The sequence below is a fragment of the Antedon bifida genome, chromosome 4 (genome assembly GCF_963402885.1).
Source record: "Antedon bifida chromosome 4, ecAntBifi1.1, whole genome shotgun sequence".
Classification (NCBI taxonomy): Eukaryota; Metazoa; Echinodermata; class Crinoidea; order Comatulida; family Antedonidae; genus Antedon; species Antedon bifida.
Window position 1 is genome coordinate 28,622,752 of NC_136229.1, and position 15,511 is coordinate 28,638,262.

General features: G+C 31.9%; 2 protein-coding genes and 1 long non-coding RNA gene across 3 annotated transcripts in view; all 3 read right to left on the reverse strand.

Moving 5' to 3' along the window:
- Positions 1–15,511, reverse strand: part of LOC144839308 (uncharacterized) — a 193,594-nt gene that overhangs the window by 120,040 nt on the left and 58,043 nt on the right. The gene's annotated exons all lie outside the window — the stretch shown is intronic.
- LOC144840369 (uncharacterized) lies at positions 3,939–6,652 on the reverse strand. The gene is made up of 3 exons (XM_078696163.1): positions 6,402–6,652; positions 6,105–6,248; positions 3,939–5,733 (listed from the first exon to the last, which is right to left on the reverse strand). The coding sequence occupies exons 1-3, from the start codon at positions 6,595–6,597 to the stop codon at positions 5,201–5,203; spliced, it is 873 nt and encodes a 290-aa protein (XP_078552289.1). The 5' UTR covers positions 6,598–6,652; the 3' UTR covers positions 3,939–5,200.
- On the reverse strand, positions 13,924–14,201 carry LOC144840481 (uncharacterized). The gene is made up of 2 exons (XR_013611925.1): positions 14,165–14,201; positions 13,924–13,970 (listed from the first exon to the last, which is right to left on the reverse strand). It is a non-coding gene; the product is annotated as an uncharacterized LOC144840481 (long non-coding RNA).

The window sequence follows — 15,511 nt, forward strand, 5'->3', positions numbered from 1 at the left end:
GCAAGTCCCTTTGTCACACATACATGTCCTCTCATAAACTCCAATAGGCTTATCTGTAATTTGTTTCAGTAGTCTGTTGAAAGCGATACAGCGGAAGTAACGCTTTACATAGTTAAGATTGTATAATGTGTAATACCATCAAAACAGACTTCACTCCACATTCATAATTTGTGTTATTGATGATATTCTGACTTTAAATAGGGTTATTTGAATGTGGACGGCCATTTTGAATTTGGTCCTTTAAATGTCTTTAGAAAATATGGCAACATATTTTTTTTCATTCCTTATATTATCAAGATATGAAATAAAGTCAAAGTTTGCTTTTAACAAAAAATATACACGACATTCATATAAACGACATACCAGCCTACACTCATTACTGAATGTCAGCCAGGAATACATAGCAACAGTCTTTGTTTCTTTTCAATCACATAGCGAGACACATAGGCTGGTTACCCATAGGCCTATGATTACACATCTGATTTTTAATGTGACAATAACCATAACCTAACACACTATTTGTGATATTGTAAAATAGTATATAATATATTGCCATTATTCATATCAAGTTCAAGTTCAAATTTATTCACATAATGCAAACATATACAAAAATATAATAGATACAAATAGTTGGAAATTAAGTAAATAATAGTTGCATTATGCCTGGAGAATACCATTTAAACCCCAAGGGGCTTTAAGCCTGGATCCACCAGAAAGAATAAAAAAGTTAAAAATAATAATAATAAGCAGTATAGAGTAGGCCTACTACTAAGAGTTGTTCCTAATTTGTTGAATAACTAAATACAGTTATTTGAAATGGTTCAGATTTGATTAAAAATAATGATTTTAGCTGATTGTTAAGGTAGGCCTTACTAACGAGAAAAACAGAACTTGAAAATCGACAACAATGAACAACAGTAATTTGAGTTCCTAGGCCACGCTAATAGAAGATCAAAACAATCTTGCAAACAATTAGGTCTTTAGTAATTTATGACTAGATATTCTAATAATAAACACCGAGTAAGTTATTTACCAATAATTCTCATTTTTAATTTACATAAGTAGGCCTACGTCCAGTACTTGTAAAACGAATCAACAATAATAACTATGCAAAATACATCACCAATATTTACAAAAGCAGAATTACAGAACAAATGTATAGCAGACAAAGATCTATAAGTCAGCTATTTTTGTAACGGTCCATCAAACAAATCCAGGTCATCATGCATGAATATTGCATTCTAAAGCATATTGGAACTTTGTTATATCAAACATGACTACATTACATTATACATTTGTTTACTTTTTATTTTGCAGGTGCATGTTTAAGTAAAACAATTGTGAACAAAATTATATTGTGATGGCGGAAAATATGAACACGAGACTAGTAATGGATGAGTTTGCAAATGACGTAATTACATGTAAAACAATTGAAGATTGGCTCAAATATCTTATTCAATGATTTTTGAAGAGATATATAACAATACAGAGAAAAACCAAATAATGAAACGAATGTATACCAGTGGGAGTTTCTGTGAAGGAATGCCTAAATACATTTTGGGTCAATCAGCACAGAAGTGTGTGTAATAGCTGAACTATATAAAAATGAACCAGCATATTTGAAACTTAAAGTATTGGGTGAAAATAGCATTCACGAAAGTTTTAAAGTGTTTGAAAGCGGTAGCTTCATTGATGAAAATGGCTTTTTGAAGAATAGTACTTTGAAGGAATATGCTATAAAAACAATGGATTTACCTTCATCTGATGGTTACTGGAACACTAGCAATAAAGAATTTTTGGAGAGTAACTGTTTTTATGAGGATGTACAATATTCTGGAGCTGAAATACACGGACCATCACTACAACAGCCGTCTACAGCATCTGACCTATCAAGCGATTTAGTGCATTGCTTATCATGCCAGTCATGGCCACCTATTACTGACAACTTTTTTACAAGGCAGAGGGCAAGTAAATGGCCATCACAGGAGTTATTGAACAATATCTCAAGTCACTTTGTGACGACGTTAGTAAAATATTGACAGCAACTAAAAACGATCTGTGGGTGATGGTGATGTCAGGTATTGCAGGTGGCGAAGTATCTTTAACAGGTGACATCAGCCGTGAGATATGTGTTAAACTAGATATTGTAGACGTACATGAAAGTGGTGACTACTCAAAGTTTAAGGCTGATCTTTTGAATCATCCAATGGCTTCAACATGTCTTACAGAGTTCCGAAATCGTTTGAAGGTGAAACAAGATATCAGTACATTAAAATGTTTTTTCTTTGATATGGGGCTAATCTCTTGCAAAGTCCTTTGCTGGCTGAACAACAATGTTCCCATTACAGAAATTATCAGAAATACAGAATCCATCTTGTTACCAATTATTAGGGATATTAAATCCATTGTAGTAAAGGGATATGATAAAGTGTTTAGAACAACATTGTATCAGCTTTTAGGAGACTTAATCACGTCTGTGCTAGCGTGCTTACGAAATAAATGTTCACTCAAAGAGCTGAGAAAGTATCAAAAGAAGGCCTTGAATTACTACAGTACAGGAGGTGAAATGGTTTACCCCAACGGAAAAGGTGACAATTTCTTAGGAATGCGTGCTCTCTTGGTAAAATTCCACTACTTAATGGGTAATGACATCGATTTAAAAGAGGCTATTGAAGATGTTCGTACTACTTTGCAGGTACAAAGACATCCAAACATTTCTCTTATGGAAATAGAAATAGCCGATTGTAGAGATTTGATTTATAGGTCATGGGAAATTGATGGTTTATTTCAATATGTTACTAAAGGTCATAACGTTACGTTTACGTTAGAAGTAATTTTGTTCTATATAATGGCAAGAGTGGCACTTACAAATGGCAATACATACGCCGCTTCTCATTTCGTAAATGGTATGAATTTATTTCAACTAATACACAGTGATGTGTACATGTTGAAAACCATTATTGAAAGTTTATTAGGTCTAATGCAGGTTATGAAAATGATATGCAATGGTACCATTTAGTAGTATGTGAAGCTACTGTAGAGCTAAGTTATTAACTTCTATTGACGATAACATTAACTGCATATTCAATGTACACTTGAAGTTAAATTTAAGAATCATGTATCATCTAGATTATGATAATTAAAATAGCAATACGCCTACTTGAATGTTTATTTAGAATAAAAAACACGTTTTTAAATTTGTTTATTTTTAATATTATTTGATATGTTTATATTTATTGGAAAACTTTTAAATATTTTGACTTATCTGACTGTCCCTCACTTAAAGGTCATTCAATTGAAAATTAAACTTCTCTTGTTTATGTACTGTATATACTTTTATTTTATATATTGTGTGCCTATTTATTATTATATTGTACACAATGTTGATTTTTGTTAAAATAAATTCGTGAACATTCTTCTCTTTCTGAACTCGTCATGTAAAAATGTTAGTGTTACTTCAGTTAGCAACTCACTTTGTTACACTAATTCGTGTGTTAATACATCATCTTGTGACCGTGTCCATATTTCCCGAATATAAAATTGTATGTGAAGCTACTGTGATATTATATTTTGTAATACACCTGGTTGTAATCTTGCAATTTGATTGGTTAAGTACAACTTGTACAAAATGTTAATTGTATTTTTCTTTTCACCTTTCTCTTGCTGTGAACTCGTCATGTTAAAGTCGTTAATATTCAGGTTAGGGCAATTATTTGTAAGATGCCAATGAGGGTGTTACTTACACTTCAGTTAGGAACACCAACTCAGCTGTTTTTCCTGTTAGTATGGGCTCATACTGTAGTATTAGCATTTATGTCAAAAATAGAAAAATTCTACTTTAAAATGGGCTGTTGAAAATTTGTTTAATAAATTCTGCATAACAAGAACACAGAGACACTTTATTTTTAAACATTCAGTTTTTTTTTTTATTTGGCACAAATCTGGGTATTATTTGTAATTTAATCATTTTGTATAGATAAAATAGAAATATTTTTTTTTATTTATTTCGGTATAAAAAAACATATATATACAGCAAGCAGCAGAAGCTGAAAGTATTGCATTAACATAAAATCAGTATAAAAAGTACACAAAAATTTAAACGTAAAAGTTAACTGACTAAAATTACATTGAAAATGTAACATGTATGTCACTAAAAAAAACATGTATATTGTACACATATTGCACATTTTATGGTAGAGTAAACAATCACAACACATTTGTTAAATGTCAACAATTTTAATAAAGAACTTCCTATACAATGGAATGGATTATAGTTATACTTTAGGTAACTGTGATTGTTTATGCCAAACAGCTGCTGCATTTGAGATTCAGATTGATTTGGTTCAGGACCAAACACAACCGCTTACAATACAAAATATATAATGTATAAAATATATATATAAGAATTAAAAAATATAAAATATACACAAAAACAGAAGAGAAAATCTAACATAATCTGTTTTCGAAATCTTGTCTACAGTAGAAAATATAAAATATACACAAAGACAGAAGAGAAAATGTAACATAATTTCTTTTTGAAATCTTGTCTACAGTAGAAAATTGGATGGATGTATTGGGTTAATGACCTATTTTTCTACTACCTTACTCAAAAGAACTTACCACTTTAGGTAAGATAACAATATAATACTGTCTTTGCAGACCTCCCAACTTGGAAGGTCTGCAAAGTCGGGAGGTTTTATTAATTAATAATAGTATAAGTCGTGCCAACAGTACATGAATTAATTATTTGCACTGATATTTAGCATATATATATATGTATAACTAAATAGAAAGCCAGATCAACTGGAGAAAGTGCTCAATACCATGGGTAGAGCTTAATACAATAAATATAAAATAAAAACTATGAACTTGGTTACTTCATGGTGCTTTATTACTACAAATTTGTTTCATATCAACAGCAAAGCTGGCCACACTCATCAGGTAATGTACAAAGCATGAATGACACAAAATATAGCTCTTATAAAGCACCATGAAGTAACCAAGTTCATAGTTTTTATTTTATTGTATTATATTTATCTAGAGTAATAGGAATGTGAAATATTGGGATTTGTTTTGTTTATACAAAATATCGGGAGGAAATTGCATTTTATTGGGAGATGACTTCACAGGAGACTCCCGCCATTATTGAGAGAGTTGGGAGGTATGCATAATGTGTGACTGTGTCACTGGCACTCAAAGTTTACTGAGCAAAGTTATCTAACGATTTTAGGATGTTGTATTCTTTAAGCATGTTTTTTTCTTTAAGTTCTTTAACTAAAGATGGAAATTCATCTAATCTTTCAATTTTGAAGATCAAATCCCATTGGTCTTCTGGCTCAACACGGTACAATTGGCCAATCCATTTTATTGTTTCGTTGCTTATCCTTAAACCAAAGTCAATTAGATATTTTCGGTGCTTTGAGAATTTACAAACCTCAAAATGGTCAAACCCTTTAAAAGATGGTACCATATCCATAATCTTTGATTCTAAACCAACTAAACAACTCAAATAGACAGCTTCAATAAGAACAGTAACATCCGATTTTTTTAGAATCCCAGCACCAACAAGCATGTTGAACAGGCCATGTGCATCTTTTCCATTCTGTATTGCAGTTAAAGCTATTTTTCCTTGAAACTCCCACAGCAATAATTTCAGGAGATTAACATTTCCATATTTTTCCCAGAATAAATTAACATCAACAAGCAACTTTTCCAAATTTTCCGTGGAATGCTCTTTTAAAAATAATTATATATATCCAATAAAATAGGCATTTAGATAATTGTTATTATAAAGTAAATACAACATATTTTTAAACACATATATATGGATAAAGTGCCATTTTAATATCCAGCCTATCCAGAGTGTTTCATATTCAAGTGCTGTACAGTGTATATGCGTACTGTAGGCCTATTATAGGCCCTAACCATTAGGCTAAATGGGAAATACGGTAACAATCCTATTAAATTGTATGTTGTTGTTTGGTCATGTTAAACGGTTTCAGCCTGTTTGTCATTTATTTTATTAATTTTGTTTGATTTTGAATAAAGTATACTGTACCTGAATATATTATACTCGATAATAGCATACCGCAGAGGTAACTTACTTGTTAATGGTGTTGCTGGTGATATTGGTCCTGGAGTTGCAGGTGATATTGGTTCTGGTGTTGCTGATGATATTGGTCCTGGTGTTGCTGATGATATTGGTCCTGGTGTTGCTGGTGATATTGGTCTTGGTATTGCAAATTGTTCTGAAAAAAAAGTTAGTTTTGTTCAAAATAAATTATTTTATTGAAACTGACTTCTCTTTGTTGATTTTGTGCTTGATATGTGTATGTATGCATTTAACAGTATTTTGTTTATTGTTAACTAGGAAATAAGAAATTAAAAGTAATTTTCTTTACCTTTTAGTTTCACACCCTTGAAAACTTCTTCAAATTGCAGTTGATCAATTAGCAAATTCCATTGAGCAACAAATTTAGACCGATGTTCTTCAGAAACTAATATTTGACTTAAAAACCTCAGAAGCTTTCCACTAGTGTACAAGCACTTTAAGAGGAATACAGCTCTCGGATGTAATGTATCAAGATGAAGTTTCATACAATTCCGCTCAAGGGCGTTAATGCTAAAACCAATGTGTTTTATTAATTGTACAAGTTCTCTAACTTTGTCACTTTGTTTTGGCAGATCTTTAGCATGTATAACATTTTTTCCACCAAAAATGTCATCAAACATGTCTACAACATACTGTGGATGTGGTGGACCTTTAATGCTTTTGAGATGAACTGTGACATTAACTGAAAAGTAAAGGAGAATTATTGTTTTAAATAAGTAATTTGTTTTCGCTGTCATTAGAAATCGAATGAGAAAGAAACTTGATGATTACAATTACACACTGTTTGTATAGATTTACTACTTAATAAGACATGATTTAACTACAATACAGTTCTATTTAATTCAGTTCCACATTGTTAAATAGGGCATAATATTTGTATGTGTTGTTTTAAATTGTATAATCATAATCTTTGGTCGAACATTGATTGTACTATTCAAATTAGAATATTTTATTATTTCATTTTAAAGAAGGCTTACATGGTAACATTTTTTTAGACGTTGACAGTCCTGCAGTTGTGGTAGTTGCAGATGTTGGTTCTTTTTCAGATTCTTTTCCAGTTGTACCTCTTGCTGCTGCTGCTGGACCCACTTCAGACTTCTGAGCTACTGTAACAATAATATACAAATTCAGTGTAATTTTCTTTATTTTGTATTTCATGAATCTTCTAAAATTCCTAGATAAAATTTTTATTTCTGTCTAATCAAGTACTGTAGAGGATTTTGTTCTCAGGACCCCTAAGCATGTATAACATTTTTTCCACAAAAAATGTCCTCAAACATGTCTACAACATACTGTAGATGTGGTGGACCTTTAATGCTTTTGAGATGAAATGTGACATTAACTGAAAAGTAAAGGAGTATTATTGTTTTATGTAAGTAATTTTTTTTTGCTTTCAATAGGAATCGAGTGAGATAGAAACTTGATAATGATTACCATTGCACTGTATTTGTATAGATATCCTACTTAATAAGACATTGAAACGATTGTTATAATACTGATTTAACTGCAAAACAGACTATAGACAGATTTGATTGTGCTTTAAAGTAGTGACATATAATACAGGCCAAATTGCATAAAGCTTACATACTGAATAAAAATGGTGACAAAATCAAGATAAGTTGAGCGATTAAATGTTCTATTTAATTCAGTTCCGCATTGTTAAATAGGGCAGTCAATATTTCAACCCATGGAATATTCTCACTAACTCATAAGACATTCATTGTTTGCATAATATTTGTATGTGCTGTTTTAAATTGTACAATCTTAATATTTGGTCGAATTTTTTTTGTACTATTAAAATCAGAATATATGTACTTTCATTTTAAAGAAGGCTTACATGGTAACATTTTTTTAGATGTTGACAGGCCTGCAGTTGTGGTAGTTGCAGATGTTGGTTCCTTTTCAGATTCTTTTCCAGTTGTACCTTTTGCTGCTGCTTGACCCACTGAAGACTTTTGAGCTACTGTAACAATAATAAATAAATTCAGGTGCAAAGTATAATTTTCTTTATTTTATTTCATAAATTTTCTAAAACTCCTAAATAAAATTTAGGTTTCTGCCTATTAAATCAAGTAGAGCATTTTGTTCAATTTACAATTTCCATACATCGAAAATACAATCCAGTGATTACAGAAATCAAATAAAAGCAATAAAAATACAGTAAATGATGTTCAAATTCATCAGCATGATTATGGCATAATAATAAAATAAAGGATCATACAGTACCCAAAACCTTAGCGCCATATTATTAAATACTAGGCAAGGTACTTATTATTATCACTGTCTCATCGTTTCGATGGGACATGAAGAAATTACTATGATGTACACACAAATGACATGATTGATTTATTACATGTATTAAGTAGTTGGTCGTTGATATCTCTTGTTTCAGATTGATTTTCATGTGTCTCTTCTGGCACCTTCTAGTAAGCTGAACAGGCTTAGACACAAATATAAACACAACAGAAATCGATGTATTCTTAAAACTTTTACATTTCATGAATGAAGTGAAAAATTACAAATCAAATAACAAAGTAAAAAAGCTAGTTTTAAATTTAGAAGTAAAATTAGCAATTAAAATAAGTTTGCATTTAAAATAAAATTTTAAAACATTAACTTACTGTCAAATAACTTCAAAATTTTGAGTTTTATTGCTAGGTCTATCTGCTCATTATCTTTTAAAATAGACACTGGTGTCTTTCCATTCTATAAACAAATGTGCTTTAATTGTTAAGACATATTAATTTAGTTAAGCCCAAATCAAACTAATTGTATTAAAAATATATCAGTACTTGTCACATTTGTTCTAAACTCTATGAATATCTATATATATCAACAACGATAAAATATAATAATACTAATAACTAGATTTGAACTCATCACTATGAACGAGTTAGTTTATAATTAAACTGGCAATATACTTTAGGATTCAAAACATCATGAAAATGTTAGCTGCACAACTTCACGTGAATGACAGTATATTGAGAAAGTTACGAAATGTTATGATTGCAGGTTTTAAAGATACGCGAGACACAAAAATTACATTAAAAAAAAGATGATGATGATCTTCGACAATCACAAGGGTATCCTGCAACTTTGTTGCGGATAACCAAAAATAAAAACCGGTAGAGTAAAAAGAATTTCTGGTTGATACACAGCGATTAATCGTTTAATTAAAATAATACTATATATTTTAATAGGTAGAATATTATATTTATGTTATAAAATTATTTAAAAACTGTATCAATTCAATAAATAAGAAAATCGTAATATAATAAAATTTATCTTTCACAATGTGTAATATAATGATAATAATGCAATACTGTACACTGAATACACTATATGTTTATTTCATGATATAAAAAAGAAGAATTAGACAGGTTTAAGGTTTAAATTATTTTTAAATTGTACATTACTTTGTTTGATGTGGTTATTGCATCTCGATGTGCTAGACTGTTCAGTATCTCTAATTTATTCTTCGTTAAATAATAGACAGACTTTGTATTGATTATGCTCAAATATAGATGTAGTGGGGTGTTTCCATCCTGAAATAAATCATAAACATTAAGGCCTACGGGTTTAGATTGATATGCTATAAAATAGACATATTATATATATAAACAAATCAGGCAAAGAACATTAATTCTAAACCGCCCGGTGATATACTGAAATTTAATTAATTAATTTGAAACGATAAAGATGAGGAAATCTGTGAGAATGAGAAAAAGTCGCCCCAACCGAGACTCGAACTCGGACCGCCTGCTTGATATGCAGATGTCCTAACCATTAGACCACTGGGGCTTTCATGGTATTGTTCGAACTCGATTGGATAGCGACTCTTTAACATTCTCGGCGTGGTACGGCGGAACAGCACTAGTCCTCAGTTGTACGCACGCGCACCAGAGATCAAATTGATACGCCCTCATCTTACAGTATATATATATATATATATTTATATATAAATCCAAAGGCAAATAACTGAAAAAATGACAATGCTGTGGGTATCAGTGGCTGGATCTCAATAGAGATACAAAAAAAAAAGCGAAAAGCTAAATCAAAACGATAAGGTAAAACAGCCAGAAAAGTTAGCAGAGCTTTCGGACAACACTAGCCCTTCAATGTTTCATTTTCCATATTATAGTTGTGTTGTTTAGACTTGAAATGTCTAATACTGTACCTTTATTAGTTTATGAACTACTTGTATGTATTGTGTGGGTCTGATTAATAAAGAAATTCAATCAATCAAATATGTATTTCATATTCCATACTACAGCTGTGTTGTTTAGACTCCAAATGTCTAATACATAGGAATATTGACCTACGGTTTATAAACTATTTGTATTAAATTAAATGTACATACATTGTTTTGAGATGTGATTGATGCCCTGGTTATGAGACAGTTTACTATCTGTAATTTAACTTCATAACTCCTTCTTAGATATAGATGTAGTGGTGTGTCTCCATCCTGTAAAGAATCATAGTTATCAAGAGATATAATTGGTTTCAATATTGGCCTACTGTTTATGAACTATTTGTATTAAATTAAATGTACATACATTGTTTGTAGATGCGGTTGATGCACCATTGGTTATGAGGTAGTTTACTATCTCTAATTTCACTTCAGACCACCTTCTTAGATATAGATGTAGTGGTGTGTCTCCATCCTGTAAAGAATCATAGTTATCAAGAGATATAATTGGTTTCAATATTGGCCTACTGTTTATGAACTATTTGTAAAATTTTAAGATTTTAAAAAGGCTCTAATACTGATCTAAACATCTGCACTAATAATTTAAAACCAGATAAATTCATATAAAATCAATTAAAATAATAGTTTGTTTGTTTTCTTTATTTTGCAAAATGTATCTTTAACACTGTGCAATGATAATAATGTAATACTGTGTTATATCATTACATTGGATGCACTATTATAGTAAATTACTTTGTGGTTATTGTATCTCTAGTCTTCTTCTTACTTTTTAAAATATTTAAGCCATTCTTTTTAAATGAATGCTTATAGTTTTCTGCATTACATTTTTCTATTAAAAATGGTTTGCAACTAAATCATCATCATTGTATTATTCTGTATGTAATATAATATAGTATAAAGTTGTATTTTTATACATTTTTTTTGTTCTAGAAATACCGGGATGGTGTCCGGTGGGGGATAGTTTCACCACGTAGTTCTATTTATTGATTGTTAGCCGAAACCGTTCAAATTCATTTCAATGTAAATGTTTTTATATGTTTACAAATGACAATAAATTTACAAGACTTTAGTGACTTGAAAATTCTAATAATTATATTCAATTAATTATTATTAATTTATAATTTTAAAAAAAGACAAACAAATATGAAGCTGCTGCTATAAATATATTGTGCAAAACGTTAAATTGTATTATTTTGAAATAAATGTTAAATTAATAAGTAATTTCCGAATTCATTTTCATTTATCTACTATAAACTGTACAACAGTGTTGCTTAAACCAAATTCCAAAAAAAAAAAGAAGAAAATAAGATTAATATGAAATTTGCAGAACCATGTCATTAAGTTCGGAATGGTATGGAAATTCGGCGCAATATTATGAACATAAAGAAATGAAGATAAATAGTCCCGGTACTATGGAAAAAATTAAATTATGGGGGCAAAATGATGGGTTTTCCCCCAAATAGGCTACAATGTGTGATGGCCTTTCGTACCTTCTTATGACACACACAAGCAACTAGTCAGTCAGAAATTCATTCTGCACATGTTCAAAAAGACTGCTACAAAAAATATTCTGACCGCCGGTACATTGTGCACGGTATTGTTGACTGTTGGTTAATTTTACGCTGCAGTATGTCAATTTTGTTCAAACTCTGAACTTCTATAACGTTATATATGGATTTTATATACAACGAAATGGAATCTACATTTTAATTTAGTGGCAGACAAAACATTTACTATGAAATTAAGTGTGTTGCCTGGGCACCTAGGGCAACACTTCTGGGTCTACTACGGATATAGATGTAGTGGGGTGTTTCCATCCTAAAATGAATCATAATCACCATTTATTATCCGGCCATTTTTTATTGTGATTGTATGGCTCTGAATAATAAAGAAATTCAATAAATCAATGTTTCATTTTCCATACTACAGCTGTGTTGTTTAGACTCGAAATGTCTAATACCTTTATTAGTTTATGAACTACTTGTATGTATTGTGTGGGTCTGATTAATAAAGAAATTCAATCAATCAAATATGTGTTTCATTTTTCATACTACAGCTGTGTTGTTTAGACTTGAAATGTCTAATACATAGGAATATTGACCTACGGTTTATAAACTATTTGCATTAAATTAAATGTACATACATTGTTTTTAGATGTGATTGATGCGCTGGTTATGAGACAGTTTACTATCTCTAATTTAACTTCATAACTCCTTCTTAGATATAGATGTAGTGGTGTGTCTCCATCCTGCAAAGAATCATAATTATCAAGAGATATAATTGGTTTCAATATTGGCCTACTGTTTATGAACTATTTGTAAAATTAAATGTACATACATTGTTTTGAGATGTGATTGATGCCCTGGTTATGAGACAGTTTACTATCTGTAATTTGACTTCATAACTCCTTCTTAGATATAGATGTAGTGGTGTGTCCCCATCCTGCAAGGAATCATAATTATCAAGAGATATAATTGGTTTCAATATTGGCCTACTGTTTATGAACTATTTGTATTAAATTAAATGTACATACATTGTTTGGAGATGTGGTTGATGCACCGTTGGTTAGGAGGTAGTTTACTATCTCTAATTTAATCTCAGAACTCCTTAGATATAGATGTAGTGGTGTGTATCCATCCTGAAAGGAATCATAAATATTAAGGCCTAAGGTTACAATATATGATCAATTCATATTAAATCAACAATTTATAATTAAGGTATCAGTCATATATTTAATTCTTTATTGTATTTGCAAATGTACAGTATGTTTCCCGCTTTGCAATGTAACACAACACTATGCTATGTCATTAAATTGGGTGCACTATACTTTCATTGTCATGACAGAAAAAAACTATTAGACATGTTCAAGGTTTACATTATAGTAGAACAGTTAACGCCATAAAAATAGCCAAGTTGTGCACTTTATTACCAAAGCATGAAACTTGCCACAAAGTTTCTTTGATGTATATAGATTCAAAATATCAAGGGGTGCCAAGTGTCCAACGTCCCGTATGGCGACCATCTTGATTTCAAAATGGCCACCATAAAAACAAAAAGTGTTCATATCTTGGCAACTATAAACAGTAGAGACTTTATACTGGTGTTAAATTGTTCACAAACCACATATTTCTATTTGCTCTAATGAAAAGTTTCGTCAAAAAATGACCGGAAATGACGTTTCTTCCAGTTTGACCTTTGACCTCTTATATGTATATCTCAGTAACTACTGATCATTTTCAATCGATTTTTGTGTCATTTTGTTCAGAATAGAGACATTTATATTTGTAGTAATGAAACATTTTCACATAAAATGACTGGAAATACAATTTATAACCTTTGACATATATAATTATGTGAACATACTGTATGTGGCTTACATTGGTATAAATGCACCTAATTTTTTACCGAAATAAATGACACTTAATGCAAAAATGACCAGGAATTAATATTCTGAATTTTTGACTTTTGATGTGATAGGATAGGCGTAAAGTATGACAGATCACTGAGAAACAGCAATCACTGAGCTCATCTATGCCGACTTGTTTGCTAAACTGTGATGTGTCAATCGTTAGATAAAAGTTTTGGTCCTCTCTCCTTCATCTTTTCTTTTTTTTTTTTTTTAATGTATTATACCATATGGAAAATTGTCTGAAATAAAAGTTGAATTGAATTGCTAGATGCTATTTGGAAATATTTTTGATGTAAAGTAGCATTCTTTCGTTGGCCTCTTTGATGTTGCATATGAGACAAGTTCGGAAAGTTCTCATTTTCATGAGTTAGGAGAACACCGTCTTTCAAAGTACTTACTACAAACTTATCCTGCATTTGTGCAGTAGACCTACTTTCATTAGTCAGAAACTCAGATAATTCTTGTTCATTTTCGTTGCATCTAAAAAAATGTACTCTTTTCCTCGATTTTCTCTAGTCATTGATTTTTTAGCAAAATCCGAACCAAATCAATTCGTAAAAGACATCTCAATATAATTATTCAAGTAATCCTCAAATTAGTGACATGGACCTACAATATACTGTTCTGTACAAGACCTTTTTAGGCATCCACCTGTGGACTTTCACTTTGAAGGTCTTGGTCTCCTAATCATACAAGAAACAATGTCTGATTTAATCAATCAAAGTAGTGGGTCCAGACAAAGAAGGGGGTGCAAGACCATCCACAGACAAAGAAGGGGGTATAAGACCATCCACAGACAATGAAGGGGGTATAGGACCATCCACAGACAAAGAAGGGAGTGTAGGACCACCCACAGACAAAGAAGGGGGTGTAAGACCATCCACACACAAAGAAGTGGGAACAAGACCATCCACAGACAAAGAAAGGGGTGTAAGGCCATCTACAGACAAAGAAGGGGGTGTAGGACCATCCACAGACAAAGAAGGGGGTGTAGGACCATCCACAGACAAAGAAGGGTGTAGGACCATCCACAGACAAAGAAGGGGGTGTAAGACCGTCCACAGACAAAGAACGAGGTGTAAGACCATCCACTGACAAAGAAAGGGGTATAGGACCACTTACAGACAAAGAAGGGAGTATAAGACCATCCACAGACACAGAAGGGGGTGTAGGACCATCCACAGACAAAGAAGGGGGTGTAGGACCATCCATAGACAAAGAAGGGGATGAAAGACCATCCAAAGAAAAAGAAGGGGGTATAAGACCACCCACAGACAAAGAAGGGGGTATAAGACCATCCACAGAGAAAGAAGGGGGTGTAAGACCATCCACAGACAAAGAAGGGGTGTAAGACCATCCACACACAAAGAAAGGGGTGTAAGACCATCCACACACAAAAAAGGGGTGTAATACCATCAACAGACAAAGAAAGGGGTGTAATACCATCAACAGACAAAGAAGGGGGGTACAAGACCATCCACAGGCACAGAAGGGGTATAATACCGTCCAAAGACAAAGAAAGGGGTGTAAGACCATCCACAGACAAAGAAAGGGTGTAGGACCGTCCACAGACAAAGAAGGGGATGTAAGACCACCCACAGACAAAGAAGGGGGTGTAAGACCATCCACACACAAAGAAGGGATTATAAGATCATCTACAGACAAAGAAGGGGGTGTAGGACCATCCACAGACAAAGAAGGGGGTGTAGGACCATCCACAGACAAAGAAGGGGTGTAAGACCGTCTACAGACAAAGAAGGAGGGGTAGGACCATATTAAC